We start from the raw sequence: 20,480 nt of genomic DNA, 5'->3' as shown, positions 1-20,480 counted from the left end.
CAAACAATGGGCCACCCACATTGACCGAGCTAAAGATTTTATCTCTTACCCCAGTGTGCCTGATCCATCAAGAGCTAACACTTTTCTTCTGGCAATCAAATACCAACTGGGAACTTTCTACTGAAATGATGTATCCATATCTCAGTGCCGACGGACAAACAGTCGAGTGAAAAGTGTATGCGATAAATGAATAGTGTCGTGTCCTGGATCAATGACTTCTCAGAGCTTCTTCATGTATTCAGCTGTTGTTAATATTGTCATGAAAAATTAGGTGATTAGTCCTGAGGAAATACATGCAGGTGAGCCTGTATCAATCTTCTAACTTAAAAGACTCTGACAAAGAAGTTTGGTGTTGATTAGATTGAGGGGTATTGGTTCTCCTTATCCTCAGTGAGGCAGACTTGATTTTTACTGGTTTTCCATTCTGAGTCCAGGCATCCCAGTAAATATGAGGCTCAGTACAGCGATCCTGGTACAGTAGAGTGCTGCTGAGGTTTGCCTTTCCACACTGGTTAAACCATCAGCCTGTGTTGTTCTGATGGACACTGCAGCTCTCCACAGCTTGGCCGTCAAAGCTGCAGAACAAGATACAGCCATCATTGTCGACGTCAGAGGTGCTGAAGGGCGCCTTATCCTGGTTCTGCTCTTGGTCATAACCACGAAATGCATCACCTGTCATGAGAACAGCTCTCTTGAGACTTTGGAAGAATGACATACAAAAGATCTGAAGACATTAGAAGTTGAAGGTCGCGAATGAGGTGTCAGTCATACATTTGAGATAATGTCCCAGACCCAGGACACTGAGAGGACACGGGAGCCGTCTGACCTGCACTCCCTGCATATTTGCCCAGATGTATTCAATAGAAACTGATCTCATCTTCTATCCAGAACTGGTTGTATGAGGCATAAGCAGTCTTGTCATTCTGGGAGACCAGAGACACATGTAGCTGGAAACTGCTGTTTGTCTGGTGGACGACATTATGTATCTTCCTCAAACCCAGCCAATGCTCACCTTAAGAAAATTAGTAAAAAAAACACACAAAGATAACACAGCATCTTATCTACTGAGAAATGTAACATGTAGTCTTTAAACATGAGATGACCTCATTTAGAATTAGAATGATGATGTCATCACTGAGGGGCAGCTGACCCGGGAGGTGTCCAAATCCATCCAGGTAATCTGACCATGGCTTTCTAAAGTCAGTGGAACCATCTGTTCTTCTCTGGATCACTGTCCATCCTCCTTCCATGTAATCCATTACACAGAGAACCTGCATCATGGCATCAGAGACAACACTGATGAGTTTAGACTTGCTTACTTCTTTCATTCTTTCTTTCTTTCCTTTTTCCTATTTTTCCATTTCCTGTACTATCGAAAGTCCCCATCATGTTCTCACCCCTGCACCAGTCTACAGGACCAGTGTTTCATGTTCCTCAGTAGGAGCGGTGTGTGTGGAGGTTGACATTGATTCCCTAGATTCACCTGTGACTGTGCAGCAGTGTCACTGACACTCGGAGCCAGTGATGTGCAATGACATACCCTGTCTGTCAGACCCTCACAGAGTGCACTCTGCCCAGCTCAGGCTATACTGCTTAGATCTGAACTCAAAACCTCAGAGATGGGGCACAGTGTAATATACTTCTCTGCAACCTAGGTGCCAAAAATATTGTATATTAACAGCTTACATCAAAGGCAGAATCTGTGTTTCCAGGATGAATTATGTATATTCCACTTCTGGGAACCACTGCTCCAAGAGTGTCCCTGATGTGAGTATAGTCCCATTCTAAGAAAAACAGGAGCACTTCACTGTGTGGTGTATGATCTGCACACACATATGTCATCTGGATTGATCATGTAACAAAGTCTGTGTTGCTAAAAAAATGTACTTTTATGGTCTTCCCAGATTTCCAAAACATGGAAATGTTTACATGGTTGTATCATGAATATCTAAATGAAATATGAGGGAGGGCAGCTCAGCTCCTCTATTCTGCAGAAAGTAAACATTTACACAATGACTCTGTGTCTTAAACTTTTTATAATCCGCATTATTTTAGTTAGTGACACAAGATATATTTACCGTGAAACTGCTTGGGTTTATTCGAGAATGGGTCACTGTTGCTCTTATGAATGTCTGAACTGAGTGAGTTTACTTTAGCCTTCAGTTCAGTGACCTTAGTTAAAAAAAATACAAGAGCTGAACAACCCAACATAATAACGTTGTGGTCCCAATACATATGTGATGTGGATTGTAATCAATTGGTGGTGTGAACAGGTAAGTATTATGGATCAGGCCTCTTATACTTGACTGGAGAGGAACTCCAAAGCCTTCTGCTGGTCATCGATTAGATCTCTGAACATTTTCCTGTTACTTCTTATATAAGAGATGAAAGAGTGCTAGAGGGTACCTGAGAATGAAAAGGTGCAGTTGGTTGTCCTTCATATGACATGGCTCTTGAATCCAGGGGCATAAATACCCATTTGTCGAGGGGTAGGGAACATCAACAATAGAATACAATAGATTTAGGCATCTGTTCAACCATTCTTACCAGATAAGTTTTAGCCCTTTCTTTTCCCGTTCTGTGCCCCTGACAGTTTCTTTTGAGCTTTCTCCATCTCAACTTCTTCTCTATGTCATGACTGTTTATTCACCTTAATCTTATGTTCGGCCCCGTTGGGCTACCAAACAGGCGCAACTTGTTGCGCCGTTTTTCCTGTGTAACTGATTGAGTTGAGTATTCAGTAAATGGAGAAGTTGCCCACAGTTTAAGTCTCTGGTTCCTTTTGTGTTAAGTTAGATAATCACCTGATATCCAAAAACTGGTGACGAGATTGCGTCTGACCCACTACGTGTCCACTACTCAGTGCAAAAGAAAGTGAACAGGTATGTATGTTAGTCGTTTTATTTCCCATGTAAAGTAGCGATGTTGGCTAGCTCTGTCCTGCTGTGCAATAACATGCATCTGAGGAAGTCAGCGTGGTCAGTTTGCTAACGTCTGTAAGGCAAACAAAGGAATCAAGGATTGACCTAATGATAACTCAAATTGTATTGCGAGCCAGGAGAAATCTACCACGCTATCATGGCTGTACGACTGGGGAATGTAGGACCATTCAACGATGGTATGGAACAATGGAATGCTTATACAGACCGTTTTGATTATTTTGCACCTGCAAATGAGATTGCTGGTGACAAGAAAGTGCTGACAGTCCTGACAGTGATGGGAGCAAAGACCTTCAATTTATTTTGGACATTGGTACAGCCCAAGAAGCCAGGAGAGTTTACATACACTTAGATTGTGAATACACAAGCAACATATTTTTTGCCGAAGCCCCTTCTGATTGCTGAAAGATTCAGATTCCATAAAAGAAACCAAGAAGAAGGTGAGTCTGTTGAAATGTTTGTGGCAGCACTGAGAAAGTTAGTTGAACATTGTGAATTCACAGACAATACCCTCAACAATGCAATCCGTGACCATCTGATGTGTGGGCTACGCAACAAGGCTATTCAGAGGAAACTGTTACCGGACAGTAATCCAACACTAAATAGAGCCATAGAAATCAGTGTGTCAATGGAAATGGCAGCCAAAGGGGCCCAGCGGTTGAGCGCTGCCACAGGAAATATGCTGAAGATAGCAAGCACAGAGGGAAACCAAGGTGTTGGAGCAAGACCATACTCTCGCTGTGGTATGCAAGGGCATGCAGCTTCAGAGTGCTGGTGCAAGGAGTTTGACTGCTATGCCTGTGGGAAAAATAGTCACATCGAAAGGGTGTGCCAAAGTAAAAAAAGGGATACACAGCCAATTCATAAGAGTACATTCAGAACAAAAAAAGCTACACATCAGAAAACGGTGCTCTCAGTGGAAAAAGAAACTAGTGGCAGTGACTCATCAGATGACGAGATGGCATAACACATACTGACGGTGGCAGGTGGGCCAGACAGCTACTGGGCATCACCTCTTCTTGAAGGCAAACCAGGGCGTAGGGAGATAGACAGTGTTCCTCATGTCAGAGACTGTGTATCAACAACACTTGAAACATATTCCACTCATGCCAGTCTGGGTGGTGTTCAACACCTATACTGGGGAAGCTGTGGCTGTTAAGGGACTTGTCAAGGTGAATGTTGAACAGAATGGGCAACATATAAAACTGCCTTTGTATGTCGTACAGGGCAACTATCAATCCCTACTGTGCCGATCATGCATGAATAAAGTGAAGATTGACTGGCCAGCAGTACGAATGTTAAATCCTTTTCACAGATGAACTAGGCTGCATGAGGGGCATGACAGCGCAGTCGAGCATTAAACCAGAGAGTAACCCTTGGTTTTTAAGGGCACAGTCTGTCCTGTATGCACTCTGACCACTACCCACTGCCCCTCATTGATAATTTGTCGGCAGGCTTAGCACACAGCCAGCAATTCAGCAAAATTGACCTCAATCAGGCCTACTTTCAGATGCCCGTTGACCCAGAGTCCAGAGAGCTCCTGACTGTCAGCACTCATAAGGGACTTTTTTACTACTGTCACCTCAGCCCCCACTTTGTTTCAAAAAACCATGGATCAGATTTTGGCCAGGCTGCCAGGCGTACAGTGTTATCTAGATGACATCCTGATCACAGGGAAGGATGACACTGATCACCTTCGGAACCTGGATGCTACACTGCGGAGGCTGAATGATTCATATTTAGGGCTCCTTAACTATAATGGCCATTTCATCTCGCATTTGTGCACCGTATTGAAGCCATTGCATATACTGCTGACTCATGGAAAGAAATGGGAGTGGTCTGTACCATACCAGAAGGCATTTCTCAAGTCAAAAGCGGCTCTGTTAAACTCTGATGCACTGACTCACTTTGATCCATCATTGCCACTGAAGCTAGCATGTGACACATCACCTTACAGGGAAGGCACAGTTGTTTCTCACATCATGCCTGATGGCATTGAAAAGGCCATAGCATTCGCTTGGAGAACACTGAATAAAGCAGAATCAAACTATGTACAGATGTAACGTGAGGCTCTGAGCATTGTGCTTGGAATCTGGAAGTTTCATCAATATCTGTTTGGAAGGAGATTTACACTCATAACCAATCACAAGCCACTTACAGCCATCTTGCGACCACATGCTTGAGGTAGCCATCATGAGGTCAACGACAACAAAAAAGACAACTGAGAGACTGTGCGAAATGTTCAACCAGTTTGGGTGTTCAGAGCAGCTGGTGAGTGACAATGGGCCCCAATTTGTTTCTGAAGAGATGGGCGTGTTCCTCAGAGTAAACAGGGTACAACACATAAGGTCAGCACCCTGTCATCCATCCACAAACAGCGTAGCTGAGAGGTTTGTGCAAACACTGAAGCACAGTCTAAAGGCATTGGCGGGTCAGGGTACCCTTCACCAACGACTACACAACTTCCTGTTGACCTACCGAAACACTTCGTATGGCACCACTAAATCATCTCCATCAGCACTCCTACTCAAAAGAACACTGTGGACCAACCTGGACCTAATCAACCACCAACTGTGAGACAAATTATGCAAAACAATCAGGGGAAGAAATCCTAAACCCAGCAGAGGTGACAGAGGTACACACATTCTTTACTCAAGTAGAAGTACAGATAATTGTGTAAAAAAGACTCTGGTGAAAGTAGAAGCACTGCTTCAACTTCTTTACCCAAGTAAAAGTGAATAAGTGCAGGCTTTGAAATGTATTCAATGTATAAAAATAAAAAGTAGCCCTCTGAAGGACATTTCTACTGGCTGCTTCTGTGCAAAGCTAACTGAACCTCATGTCATATTAATATAATTTGAAGACTATTAAACCATTCTAACTTATAAAATAAAAAACAATATACTGAAAATAATGAACATTAACTTCACACCAATGTGCAAATCAGTTTTTGATGTCAGCAACAGAACTCGAAACATTATGATCAACATGAGAACACACTTCAGGTCAAGTCTCCCTTTCTTGTCTGTTTCGTCTTGTTACATGTTTTACGTCGTATTTGTCCTGTTACATCTGTCGTCATACGCCATATGCACCGATGGATACCTGAAAACTCTACGCAAGTACAGTAACGAAGTATTTGTACTTCGTTACTTCACACCTCTGGAACCCAGGTGACACATCAGAGGTCATGCCCTACCCGGAAACCCTACCAGTAGTCTTTAAGGACAACAGGAGTCCAGACATGGGGCTACCGATACCCGCTGCTACAAGGCCAGTGGCTCCACAATCTCCCATGAATTGCAGTACCTGTCATTATCCCCATCATGAGTGGCAAGCACCAGGCCATTTGAACTTATAGCTTATGCTTTGGCTGCGCATGCCTCATTGCACTGTTTTTCCTGTGTAACTGATTGAGTTGAGTAGTCAGTAAATGGAGAACTCACCCACAGTTTAAGTCTCTGGCTCTTTTTGTGTCAAGTTAGATAATCACTTGGTATCTAACAATGACAAGTTGACAACTTAGTTCACAGGATGCCACAAAGCCTCGCACTCCAGAATCTTTTAAGACAACATTTTAACTTTCATCATTGATACAGTCATTGAACTGCAGCTATAACAAATAAGTAGCCTGTTTTGTCCGTGTGATTGGTCTAGACCTGGCTGTAACTTCAAAAATATATCTGTAATACAGCATGTACCTATGTTAAATGACAAAAAAAGGACAACTGACAACAAAGACACATTTTCGTATCTTGTATATGTATACTTTTCAGCACTGTTTTGGCATCCCCCTTGGTGTAGTGCCCCTATGCTCTGCATGAGTTGCACACCCCCTTTTTGCGCCTCTGCTTGAATCCATTCATCCTACACATGACTGTGGAAAATTTAGCTGTACTGGAAAATCAGAAACTATCAGTGGCTCCACAACACACACATACACACGGATTCATATTGTAATACATTCAAAGTGAAATACATACTACACAAGGAATTTTTCTCATCGTGCATAACTTTTATTATCACTTCACATGGTACGGAGCAGCTCTCCTCTGACACATCTTCTTTAGGATTTTCCAGAGAGGCATCCTCATAATCCTCAGTTAGGATCACAGTACCAATGAGAGCTGTGCTGTTTGCATCCTGCACAAAGACAACTGCAAAATGTCAGTTATCTACTGGAGCCCAGAAAGCTGCTCCATGACAGCTTACTATAGATTAATGTTAACAGCAGCACCCTGTCCTGTCACTAGTTAGCATGTCTGTGCTTCAGTGATGGAGTCTATACAATTAATTGGTTTAATTCTAAAAGTATAGATTTATATACATAAATAAAAAATATTCTCTCTCTCTCTCTCTGTATATTTATATATCCTGTACATATTTTTCTCAAAGATTATGTAGCCTTTCTAAATGTAACAAGTAGGTTTTTATGCAGGCTATTCTGTCTCAATAAATATTTAACAATTATTGAAAATGTTACATTTATTAAATTCATTAACTTAATGTCTGACCATCACTTGCAGCGGAGGCTAACAAAATTCTGATTTCTCCTGTATTTCCCTATCCCTAGCGAAGAGCAAAGGCACATTCTGTTAAATGGCCATGCCACATATGCTGGAGAAGCACTGCCACACATCTTTTGACTTTAATCACTATTAGTAACTACCGCAGACCAGACCATGGACAAAATAGTCATATCAGTCACTAAATGGCCTTAAAGTTCATGGATATGACAATTAATGCTGAAATCACAGTACTTATGCGCACATTACACTATGGCAGTAGGTCTCTGGTGAAATTTCGAATTTCTCCAGCAATGCCTCCTTCAGGTCTGCGTAGGAATTGGACCTCTCCTCATCCATTGCTGTATAGGCCTCCAGTGCCTTTCCTGTCAGCAGTGGCACCAGGCGGCACGCCCACTCCTGCTCTGGCCACGCCCAGGTTCTGGCCATGCGCTCAAACCGCAGGAGGTAATTCTCTATGTCCTCCCCTTGCTAGAAGGCAGGCATCTTTGGCTCTTTGTGGTAAACCCTCTCAGCTGGTGTTGGAGCGGGGCTGAGGTCTTGGTGGGTACCGGGTGCAGCAGAGCGTCAGCGCGGTGTGGATGTAGGAAGAGCTAATCGGGGACTTTCAGATGCTGACGTTGCTGTTATGGAAGTCAGTTCAGGTTGATGGGGCACCTCTGGTCAGGTTGGTTGTGGTGTTTGGCGGATGGATGCTGTCAGGCCTCGGATCTCCTCCAGGAAACCTTCCTCCCGCCGTTGCTGTGCGGAGAGGAAGTCCCTCAGCAGCGCCACCATGTCTGCCTCAGGGATTGCTGCTTGCTCGGGAGGCCCTTGGTGTGGAGTGCTGGTTTCAAGCGCGCTCCCTGCCACTCAGACTCCTCTTCCTCCACTGTATCCCAAGCCTCATCCTCCTTTGGGTCAGGCAGCTTTACTTTCTCGGACCGGAGGCCCAACCTCCTCCTCACAGGTTGCAATGTCTTACGGCTGGCCATCTCACTCCTGACACCAAATGTGGTAGGGTAGGCCGAACAGAGGTTCGGGTTGCCCCAAAACACAAAAAAATGGCTCTGCCACAAATAGCACTATGCTGCAAGTTGTTTATTTACAGTGCACAAATCCAGTCCCAACCAAAGTGCAAAAAACTGAAATATGTATATGTAACGGGTTTAATCAGCTCGGATATTGAATGTTAAATCCTGTATAAATGGGCTCAGCGACTTTTATTTTGTATTCCATCTACGCTATATTAGATGCATTGTGGGTAGACCGCGGCAGGAAGTTATACTATTGCTGCGGTAGGTAGGGCAAGTAGCGGGTCCGCAATAAAAGTTATTAAAATCATATTTTAATTAATTTATAACATGTTCTGTATATAATTCTATATACATAACATTTAAAAACTACATCAGAAATCGCGTTTTGGCGACAACTTAAGATCAATTGTAACTTTTAATTACCTTTGTCAGTTAATCTTGATTGACCTTGATTACAATGTTAATTTCATGTAAATATATTTCATTTAGGCGGACCAAAATTGTTCATGCTTTCTCAGATGCTTGTCTTTGCTGACCCTTTTTGTGCAGGTAACCAATGTTGTTATTTATTGTATGTTTTAACTTTTATTCGTTGTGCAATGACTACTCAGTATAACACCATTACCGTGCCTTTAAATGCAGTACCTTCTTATGACCGTTAGAGTGTAGTGTTTATCTTTGAATGAAAATTGTTGTACGTTAGCGTCATTGGAAATTGATGGAGTTGTGATTTATATGCTGTATATTGTATTTGTATCACATTGTACTTAATATTTGACTTGTCTAGACATAAATTAAATCTCACTATACGATCACAATATAAGAATATGTATATTTAGGTTATTTTGCTTTCTCAAATGCTTGTCTTTGCTGACCCTTTTTGTGCAGCTTAATAAATGATTCCATCCTACAGCTGAGTCGTATGCGTTGACGAAGGTAAAGCGGGAATAGGACAGTGAGAGTGCAGAACAGCGCAGGTTACATATATATATACAGTGAAATAAAAATATTTACAAGAACAAAAATAACTCAACTCAACTATGTTACTCTCTCCTTACTCCCTCAACACACAATGAAACCCACTTTTCACTCATAAGCCCCTCCCCCAGAACATACCACATTCGTTCTGTTAACAAACTGTTCTGCAAACAAACTGAAGCATTTCATAGCTCAGCCAAAAAAAGGCAAATGTAAAAACAACACAACACACTGTAATGTTGCCTCAACACTGGCCAGTAATTTCCCAGTGACTGTGGTTAAAGTCAGTCATCTCAGTCACCAGTCTCTTTTCCATTGACAGCATGGCAAATGCATTCAGCCTCTCCTGGGTCATGGTGTTTCTGAGAAAAGTTTCATTCTTTTCAAGCTCTCACTCTCATTATGTCCACGCAAGGCCAACTCAATGGCTCGACAAAATTTTACAGTCTGTTATTCTCAACAGAATCTTTTTTACGTACACCAAGCAATCTGTCAAAAGTAGTACCACGAACAGGTGAGCTTTTTTTTAGATTAACTGTACCATTTCCTTTGTACACACGCAGGCGTAAATGAATAGGCTTAAAAGCATAGTGAAAGGCACTGGTTGAGCAAACTCCACAACTTGAAGCGGGATTTTCCTGCACCGCGTCCAGTATTTCCGTATCTGGACAGTTCGTCAACCTTCATCCCTGACAATCACCAAATTAACACAACACCACAATTTACCGAGGTAACAAAATACGATGTCTGCTCCTCCTAAAAGGCCATTCTGAGCTTGTTGGTACTATACATGCGAAATGCCAGTTCGCCACACTGCAAGTCTGTGCTAAGTTTGCCAAAACTGTGTCCAGTATTTTCATGCGGGACAGCTCGTCAACCGTCATCCCTGACTTAATTACCAATTTAACACAAGACCACAGTTAAGAGTTCGTTTTTTACTAAGCATGCAAAATGCTTTCCGACACTGGTGAATTAGCAACACTGCTAACGTGATCTACACACATAAACAAAAACATAAACACATAAACGGTATTTCTCTTAATGAAACGATCGAGTTGCTCTAAATTGGGCTAGCATATACCATGTTGACTTTGAATGTGACAAGTTTGCTGGCTGCCCCGGTGATCCCTACACCAGGTTACGTATGACGAAAGCACGTTAGTGCAAGCCCTCCCGGAACCCTTACACACTGCATTGCAGTGTCTGCAGTTCGAAAAAATTGGTTTAAGATGAGAGTCTATCAGAGAAATCTGGGCGAGTCAGACTGAAATCGCCCAAAAAGGGGCGGTACTTCACGAAAAATGACGTGACGCTGATTGGCTCTGGACTATGATATTCAGAGGCTGGACAAACGGTCTAAAACAGCCACAGCTAGCGTAACGTTGCGGTAGAATGTAATAGAAAAATGCCCTCTCTTTCCCCCTTTGGCGGTGCGTCGCCCAGTCGCCCAAAGGAACAAGCCGCCCCTGTGCGTTAGTGATATGTATGTAAACACGCACAGGCAACGGGACACAAACACAAATGAATGAATGAATGAATGAATACTGTGGAATTATTGGGTGAGGTGGAAGAAAGGATGCCCCTCGCGGCCTGAGACAGAGCCCTCTGTCTCAGAGAAAAACATATTTTTGCAAAAAGTGATCAAAACTTCAGTGGTGAAAGAGGAACACTTACAGTGGTCATATGTGTTAAAACCAGTCGATGTGGAAGCACATGAAACATGAGCAGAATGATCCAAGTCATTGCTGTGGATGGACTTTCTCTTCTTGCACACGTGTACAGAGATGCTGTGCCTTCTCTGAGAGGATGGACAAGCTTATAGTGACTTCACTAGAACAGAACTGTCCACTCCCTGTCAAAAAAAGAGCAGCTGCCCAGGCCTACACAGTATCAACTGTAAACTACTCTTGCTTTACAAGGGTTTGACAACATGCTGTGTTGCCAATAAAAACCAGATGCTGAGCAGAAACATGACACTTGGTGTTGTATGTGAACAGGGAAACAGGAGGTAGGAGACAGCAGGGAGTGGGTTGCCTACATAAAAGCATTCTGTTTAGAAGGACAGCTGGACAAACTTTCAGTGCTTCTAAAACATGCACTGGTTTGAGAGCTGCTGGCACTAAAAAACTTGATTCTTTAAAGTGTTTCTCACATACCACTATCATGTCATGTATGAATAACTGTCTCATACACGAACTTGCCCATAGATATTTTAATTAATACACTGAACTGGCACTTCAGTTAAAGACAGCTCCTTAATGGATACATGTTCGGTTTTTATTCTGCCTCTCTTTAAAGCTGCATTGAAAAAGAATCTGTTAAATGAATAAAATATAATGTACTGCGAAATGTAATATAGCCAGTAGGAAACATAAGTTAAATGGTTGTGTTTACGTTCTGAGAGTTGAGAACTACTCAACAAAAAATAATACTGAAAACAGCTAATTATTTTCCAGTTATGCCATTATTTCTTTAAAAGTGTTGGCCTAACGATTACCCTAATTAGACAAGAAATCGGATATACGCACGTCGTTGTCTCGTTCCCATAGCAACCATATCGGCCAACATGGCTGGTGAGAAAATTCCTTGTAACCAAATGTACACCTTCAACTTACTCGCTGACAAAAACTTTTCTTTTCTTCTGGATCCTACTACCTCCCGATTTTTCATGAAGTGGTAAAGTTGAAGTGTTACAAATGCTACCGCTATAAATTGTTGCTCGTATGGTTGTACGGTTGTGCCAACATTGCTAGCGATCTGGTTGTTTAGATAATAAGATAGAGCAGACTAAAATAATTCGTTATAGAGAAGAGCTGAATAGCTGAGACATAGCTTTTTCTGATGCCCTCTCTTCTGATGCTCATTTCCTCTTGAATGTCGTCTAGGTCCATGCTAGGCAGAATTACAGCGCAGACATTTAACTTCGACCAGACTTTCTATCCTTATAGAAAGAACGATTTCGCCTTAGTAAGTCAGTATTTAGTCATCATATTTGCTCGTACACTTTCTGTTTTTATCAACATGTGGAACATGACCGACATTCTATCAATAACTTGAAAAATTATCCAGAATTTTTTTCAAGACTCTTGCGTGCAGAACAACTTGAAGATGATAGATTTCCATGGATTGTGGAGACCTCTGGGTATGATTTCACTTAGAGTTGTACCGTATGAGTCCATTTCCACCTTCAGTAGTTGAGTGTAGAAATGTATGATACGATTACTCTTTTGTTTCGCATAGTTTGAATCCTTACGTCAGAATTCGCATAGTTTGAATCTTTTCGTCTTTCACAGACAGAGACATTATGCATGTTGACACAGAATCTGTTCCGTGCACCAAAGTGTCAACTGAGATCTTTGATCCGATTTTCAAACATGGAATCATTCATTCCTCTGGTCGCATAGTCAAATGCTACCACGACTTTTATGCAGACTTCGACGAGTTGAGAAAAGTAAGCATTTGGATTGCCAAGTGCATTTTAATCTGCCTGTTTAATACAACGTTTATAATTGTTGTCATTGTACTTATGTGGCACTGGTTCTAAACCTTGTGGTAGATGCTGCTTGAAGAGGACTCTGAGAACTTCAATGTGATCCCGTCGGAGGATCGTCAGGAGTTTCTGTTCAGACTGTTTAAGCATATTTGTGTGGGTGGTGAACTAAACCAGTATGAGGATGTTATCAGCCCTTACATAAAAACGGCTAAAAAAATGTATAAAGACTTGGTGAGGTAAGTTTACATTCAGAGAGAAATAACTAGCTATAAATTATTTACAATTGTCCTTCCCTCAAAATGTTGACTAATGTTCTTTTACAAAAACAACATTACATTCCCAGAAATATTGTGTCTTGTATCAACTGTTCATGTTGGTGATTTGGATTATAGACATCCTTTATGTACAGTTGACTGTTGTCTGTTCATTGTAATATGGCCATTTCTCTTATGTGCTGTTTTCTTTGGTCTTACCTTGCCCTTAAGAGTTAACTTTCTGAAATATTGGTTCTCTGAATAACTCTACATACATCTATTTATGATCTAATGCATCTCTGTCACTTTTTATTTACTGTGATTGCAACAATGAATGATGAATGAACTCATGCAGAAAAAAAAGATAAAAAGAGAGCAAAAAGACAGAGAGGGGATTATATGATAATCAATATTATATTGTTCTCTTTATTCTCTAGTGTGCAGAAAGATCCAGAGACCAAAGAAATGAAGGTCGTCTCAACAGTCATGAAAGTCTTGGCTTATGTATGTGAGGCATTTCAACTAACATTCAGCATAAATCCAAAAGCCTGTGTGCCTACCAGCTTTGAGTGCGCATGCATATATGTTGTTATGACAATATCATGGGTGTTTACATTGATACAGTGCAGCCCTGAGGGTGGCCTGTGGTTTGGTCACTCAGGGCCGTGTCAGTGGTACAGTGAATGGTTGTGTGAGAGACTGACAGGATTATGTCACAGAATGATCCATTATTACATTGTTTCTCTCTCTCTCTCTCTCTCTCTCTCTCTCTGTCTGCCTCTCTCTTTTTTACGCCATTAGGACAAGACTGGGGTCTGTTATCCATCTGAACAAAATGAGGAACAGTCGTTTGCCTACCTGTGTGTTGACCCTTTGAAAAGACATGTGCATGTTCTGTACCACTCCTATGGACTAGGACTGTCCTCACACACCACAGCTCTGTCTTCATGACAGCTGATGTAATAACATCTGTCCTATACAAAATGTTTACACAGTTTTGAGTGCAGTGTGGAACACAGTGTACTGCACATTGTAGAATACAGTGTGGAACACAGTGTAGAACTCAGTTTGTGTTTAGAATATTAAATGTTTGGAGATTTTAAATGAGATTTAAAACACTAACCTTCTACTCTATGTACCTTACCTGGTAATTTCACGACATTTTAATTAAGACCCAGGTGAAATTTAATCAGCGAGGTAAAAAGCATGATAAGAGTGGCATTCAGATTAAACTAACTGTGATAGGCACACTGGGTTGTTTGTAGGTTGTGACAGGCACACTGGGTTGTTTGTAGGTTTTTTTTATTTTTTTCAGATTGTCAGATTTTTGTCCTGTTAGGATGGCCAATGGCGGCTGCTGTTCAGTCTACTCCTTTGACATTGTTTGGATGCATTTGTTTTCTATGATAACATGTAAGAGCCTCAAATGTTCCTAAAATTAAATAAGCAGAGTTTGAGACAAGAGAGGCTGGGTGTGTTTTTTTAGTTACTGTAACTGTTCTGGTTCCTAGTCTATGAGGAACAAGGTAGTTAGAATTATTACTATAATGAAAAGTTTGTGAACAAACTTTAGGTTGGCTTAAACAATTTGAGTTATATTAGTGTTTTCATGATAACAATGTTAATTGTCTTGGTAAGAGAAGTAACCGTGGAGGTAATGTTACTCATAATAATACTGAGAGTCTTCTCTTACTCCTAAAGCGCTCATTGTCAATGAAATTATTACTGATCAGGAGTTTAATGTACTGTGTTTAACAGAAACGTGGATCAAACCAAATGAGTACGTCGCATTAAATGAAGCTAGTCCTCCCGGATACAGTTATATACACCAGCCTCGTGTAACTAGCAGAGGAGGAGGCGTTGCAGTTATTTATAATGATAACCTAGGCATCATACAAAAACCTCTACATAAATTCAATGCGTTTGAAGTTCTTTATACAAACATAACATATGTAGCCACAAAAAATACCCAGTCTATCACACTAATTATTATCTATAGACCGCCTGGGCCGTACTCTGAATTCCTCTGTGAATTTGCAGATTTTATCTCAAACCTTGTTATTTCTTTAGACAAAGCTCTAATTGTCGGAGACTTTAACATTCATTTTGATAACCCACAGGACCCTCTGAGAACAGCGTTCGTGTCCATTCTAGATTCAGTAGGGATTAATCAGACCCTCAGATCATTATCTTATCTCATTCAAAATATTTCTTAGTAATAATATATGCAGCTCGCCACGCTATCATAATAAACGTACGTTTACGCCAGCTACTACGCAGAACTTTATCAATAATCTCCCAGAGTTATCAACTTTGACTGGAACAATGTCACACCCCACAGAACTTGATCAGGCAACTGAATCTTTAGAGTTAACATTCCGCAACACCTTAGATAATGTGGCCCCACTTAAAAGGAAAATAATCAGAGAGAAAAAACTAGCTCCCTGGTATAATGAGCACACACGCGCCTTAAAACTTACCACTCGAAAATTAGAACGTAAATGGCGCCAAACTAAATTGGTAGTATTCCAGTTAGCATGGAAGGAGAGCCTCCTGAGCTATAGAAAAGCTCTTAGTGCCGCTAGATCAATGTATCTCTCCACCCTAATAGAAGACAACAAAAATAATCCTAGATTTTTATTTAATATCGTATCAAAACTAACTGGGAATAAAAGCACCTCGGAAACAGGCACACCATCAATGTTCAGTGGCGACGCATTTATGAATTTTTTCAATAGCAAAATTGAAAATATCAGGCAAACAATCCAGGCTATAAATTTTAAACCAGATAATTTGATCACTAACACTGTAGATAACAATATAACTATATCAGATCAGCGATTAGAATGTTTTACTCCCCTTCAGGAGACCGAATTGACCTCACTAATTTCTTCATCAAAATCACCAACTTGTGTACTAGATCCCTTACCTACACGTTTCCTTAAGCAGATACTGCCAGTAGTCATCGAACCGCTTTTAAAAATAATCAATTCCTCCCTTAGTACTGGCTATGTACCTAAATCTTTTAAACTAGCAGTTATCAAACCCCTAATTAAAAAACCTGACCTTGACCCCTGTTCATTGACCAACTACAGGCCAATATCTAACCTCCCCTTTATTTCCAAGATCCTAGAAAGGGCTGTAGCACAGCAGTTATGCTCATACTTACATAAGAATAACATCCATGAACTGTATCAGTCAGGATTTAGGCCTCATCACAGCACAGAGACAGCACTGGTTAAAGTTGCAAATGACCTCTTACTGGCCTCTGATCAGGGTTGTGTCTCCTTGCTTGTGCTACTTGACCTCAGTGCAGCCTTTGACACCATTGATCATACCATTCTCCTTGATAGACTAGAAAATGTTGTTGGAGTTAAGGGAACGGCCCTCTTATGGCTTAGGTCCTACTTAACTGATCGTTATCAGTTTGTTGATGTAAATGGTGAGTCCTCTGCACATACTGAGGTAAAGTTCGGAGTCCCGCAAGGTTCTGTTTTAGGCCCACTGCTTTTCTCTTTATATATGCTACCTCTAGGTAATGTTACTCGTAAACACGGTATTAGCTTCCACTGCTATGCTGATGACACACAGTTGTATGTCTCAGCGAAGCCAGACGAGAGACACCAACTTAACAAAATTGAGGAATGTGTAAAGGATATTAGGCACTGGATGCTTACGAATTTCCTCTCACTCAACACTGAAAAAACAGAAGTACTTGTACTAGGATCACATGCAGCTAGGAGTAAGCTTTCCGACCACATAGTTACTCTGGATGGCCTTTCTCTTTCATTAGGTGCAGCAGTAAAAGATCTTGGTGTAATTATTGACCCCAGTCTTTCATTTGAAGCTCATGTAGATAATATTACCAGGATAGCCTTCTTTCATCTTAGAAATATTAACAAGATAAGAAATGCATTGTCATTTCAAGATGCTGAAAAATTGGTTCATGCTTTCATTACCTCTAGATTAGACTACTGTAATGCCTTACTGTCTGGATGCTCTACTAGGTGTATAAATAAGCTACAGTTAGTTCAGAATGCAGCAGCCAGAGTTCTTACTAGAACCAAAAAATATGATCACATCACCCCTATCTTATCCACACTGCACTGGCTCCCAGTCAAATCTCGTATTGATTATAAAATCTTACTATTAACATATAGAGCATTAAATGGTCTTGCGCCACAGTACCTGCGCGAACTCCTGGTCTTTTATGATCCACCACGCCTACTTAGATCAAAAGGTGCAGGCTATTTGTTGGTACCTCGAGTTATGATGGCTACAGCAGGGGGCAGAGCCTTCTCTTACAGAGCCCCACAGTTATGGAATAGCCTCCCAATTAATGTTCGAGACTCAGACACAGTCTCTATGTTTAAGTCAAGGCTGAAAACTTATCTGTTTAGCCAAGCCTTTTGCTAATAGCTCTTTACTAGGCAAAGGAGCAGATCTGGAGGGTTCTCGGGCATAGATTGTTTGGTGAACTGGGATGTTTGGATGCTGTCGCCCCCCCACTTTAACATGTTCACTCAGGTTTGTTGACTGTGGAGTGGGTGACCGCCTTGTGTCCCAGAGTGCCATCATGTCCATATTACCTTCTAGCTCTCCCTTTTAGCTATGCTGTACTAGTTAGTCTTGCTGGAGTCCCTGCCTGCACTCGGCACACGATGTATATTTACCTCAACCATTATGTGGAAATGAACATCTAACAATGTGCCTCTCTCTCTCTCTCTCTCTCCCTCTCTCCCTCTCTCTCTCTCTCTCTCTCTCTCTCTCTGTCGAGCCACACATGCTACTCCTGAGACACCAGTGATCCTGACTCCTCCCGCCCTGTGGACTGATCCATCCTGGTGTCATCATCTTCCATCCCCCGTCAGCCTCCTGTCTACATCACCATCCCCTTTGTTCATGCCCCAATTTATTTTCAGCTGTAACTGCCCACGTGGTCGGCACCTATTGCACACCTGTCTGACCAAGGAGGGGTGTCCTCTCTCTGTGGTCCTCCTCAAGATTTCTCCCATTTTCCCATTTCCCTCTTGGGTTTTTGGGGAGTTTTTTCTTGCCCGCCATGAGGATTAAGTCAGGGGGTGCCGTCATATTTTGATTTGACTGTTGTGGCCTGTAAAGCCCCTTGAGACTGTAAACAGTGATATTGGGCTCTAAATAAACTTGAACTTGAACTTGAACTTCTCTGATAGCCTATTTGTGTTGCATGTGTATGTTGGCTCTGATTGCTCTCCTGTGGAGAGCAGCAGTCCTTGGATTACTTGGGCAGTGTTGAACTGTTACTATGGCAACACTCTAGAATGAAACTTTTAATTCATGTTGTGTGTTTTTGTTTGTATATATATGTCTGCATTTAGTGTGTTTAGTTTAGTGTCATAGAAAGCATAGAGCTGAGTTTTAGAAGGATATTGATTTTAACTAAGGAAATTTGTCCAATCAGAGAAATGGGCAGTATAGTCCCATGGTTCTGGGGGAAAAACAGTAAATTAGAGGAAGATTTTAAGTGTCTAAATATTTAAATCTGATAAAACTTCACATCATTTATTGAATAACGAGACAAAAGACCAGGGCAGGCACTGAGCGGTGTGATGGCAGGGATAGAAGTCCTGGGACATTGTGGGAAAAGAGGAATGTCACCTGTGTTGGAGCTGGTGTTATGGGTGCACAAGCCCACTCTGATTTCAGAAATCAGGTTGCCTTGACAAGTGGCTGGAGTGATAAATGCTGAGAATAAAAATCAGCCAGGATTAACTAACAGGATAATGCGCAGAGAAATGTTTATTACAGATGTTTAATACTGCCAGGATAATGCGCAGAGAAATGTTTATTACAGATATTTAATGCTGCCAGGATAATACGCAGAGAAATGTTTATTACAGATATTTAATGCTGCCAGGATAATGCACAGAGAAGTGTTTATTACAGATATTTAATACTGATAGGATAGTGCACAGAAAATGTTTATTACAGATATTTAATACTGCCAGGATAATGTGCAGAGAAATGTTTATTACAGCTGTTTAAGCCAACTGAGCAGGAAAAGACTGGAATGGCATAAAATCCTCTACTGTCACCAGTATAGTGTTACAGTGCTGGGTATTTAAGTCATACCAGTTGGCCCTTTAGGGCTGTTGGTCAGGATGATATTCTGTGTATTCTCTACCTCTCTCTGTCTTAACAGACAAAACTAAATGCCCTTTTTCCTCCCTAAATCCTACTGGAATAGTGGGTGATTGAAGAGATGTACCCTAGTAATGCCTGCATATGCAACAGTGCCAAAGAGTCTGTTGTTCATGCAGAGTGCCCATGGGGATTGCTATTGACATCTTCTGGTCAGCTGATCTGTCCCGAGAAACAGGTCACCTTACATACATAGAACTGTATCTACACAGCTGAAAATGATATTGCTAAATAGGATTAAATATTGCTAAAACAGTTTCAATGTTCAAATAGAGAACATTTTTAAATGAATGAGTTTTAGTATATTGCACTCATTTGTCAAAAGTTTTTAAAATTATACCACTGATATTAGATATTATCCTGTTTCCCAACAACGTTAGTGTTTTGTTGTTTTTTTCTAGGGGTTTTTTTCTGTACCGTTAATTGAACTGATGTTGTGTTATGTATATATATATGTGTGTGTGTGTGTGTGTGTGTATATGATAATAAATATGCCTATAATACATATGCCTTTAATAAATATGCGTATTGCTGACATCTGTTACATATATGTATACATACATATATACATACATATATACATACATATATATATATATATATATATATATATATATATATATATATATATATATATATATATATATATAAACAGATGTCAGCAATACGCATATTTATTATAGGCCTATTTATAATTAACAATGATACGTGGCATATGTATAAATTACATTCAAGATTAAATATATTAAATTTTAAGATGAACATTTTGCAAAGATAGATTTCAACATTCTAGGAAAGTCCTAGTTTGCCAATGGACCATAATATACATAAATGTAACTTTTACACACTGGTATAATCATACACTGTAGAAAAGCAATTGTAAGGTCTGTTCACATTCTGTGATTTTGCTGGCAGCGCTATGACAAGTTTATATCTGTGTGAAACACATGAAAAGATACCGGTAAAAATCGCGCGGATTAAAATTATTCATAGGGATAATTCAGCGACCTCCTAGCTATGGGGATGTGAGGGACTTCCCATGAAACTATGTACGCTATGCCTGCCCTCCCGTACCAAAGTAACGGTGTTGATCT

At 40.9% G+C, this 20,480-nt stretch overlaps 2 protein-coding genes across 2 annotated transcripts; one reads left to right on the top strand and one right to left on the bottom strand.

The window, feature by feature from the left end:
* Positions 1-310: 310 nt before the first annotated feature.
* On the bottom strand, positions 311-7,894 carry angptl5 (angiopoietin-like 5). The gene is given in 8 exon segments (XM_030782993.1): positions 311-672; positions 827-1,012; positions 1,151-1,271; positions 1,687-1,784; positions 2,079-2,172; positions 2,303-2,406; positions 6,923-7,082; positions 7,715-7,894. Coding segments are annotated over 8 exon segments (1,305 nt in total).
* A 4,233-nt stretch (positions 7,895-12,127) lies between these two features.
* cfap300 (cilia and flagella associated protein 300) lies at positions 12,128-14,157 on the top strand. Its single transcript, XM_030782992.1, has 7 exons — positions 12,128-12,135; positions 12,345-12,426; positions 12,529-12,601; positions 12,753-12,910; positions 13,016-13,188; positions 13,644-13,710; positions 14,008-14,157. Exons 1-7 carry the CDS (start codon positions 12,128-12,130, stop codon positions 14,155-14,157), a joined length of 711 nt encoding a protein of 236 aa, XP_030638852.1.
* The last annotated feature ends 6,323 nt before the right edge of the window (positions 14,158-20,480 follow it).

The sequence above is a fragment of the Chanos chanos genome, chromosome 8 (assembly GCF_902362185.1).
Source record: "Chanos chanos chromosome 8, fChaCha1.1, whole genome shotgun sequence".
Classification (NCBI taxonomy): domain Eukaryota; kingdom Metazoa; phylum Chordata; class Actinopteri; order Gonorynchiformes; family Chanidae; genus Chanos; species Chanos chanos.
Note: the sequence above shows the minus strand (reverse complement) of the source record. Positions and strands in the feature narration are given on the sequence as shown.

What these genes read in the sequence shown, in the direction of transcription:
- cfap300 (XM_030782992.1), top strand. An exon ending in TGGATTGTGGAGACCTCTGG is followed by an intron (nt 12,602 to 12,752) that starts GTATGATTTCAC and finishes CGTCTTTCACAG; the next exon opens with ACAGAGACATTATGCATGTT. An exon ending in ACTTCGACGAGTTGAGAAAA is followed by an intron (nt 12,911 to 13,015) that starts GTAAGCATTTGG and finishes ACCTTGTGGTAG; the next exon opens with ATGCTGCTTGAAGAGGACTC.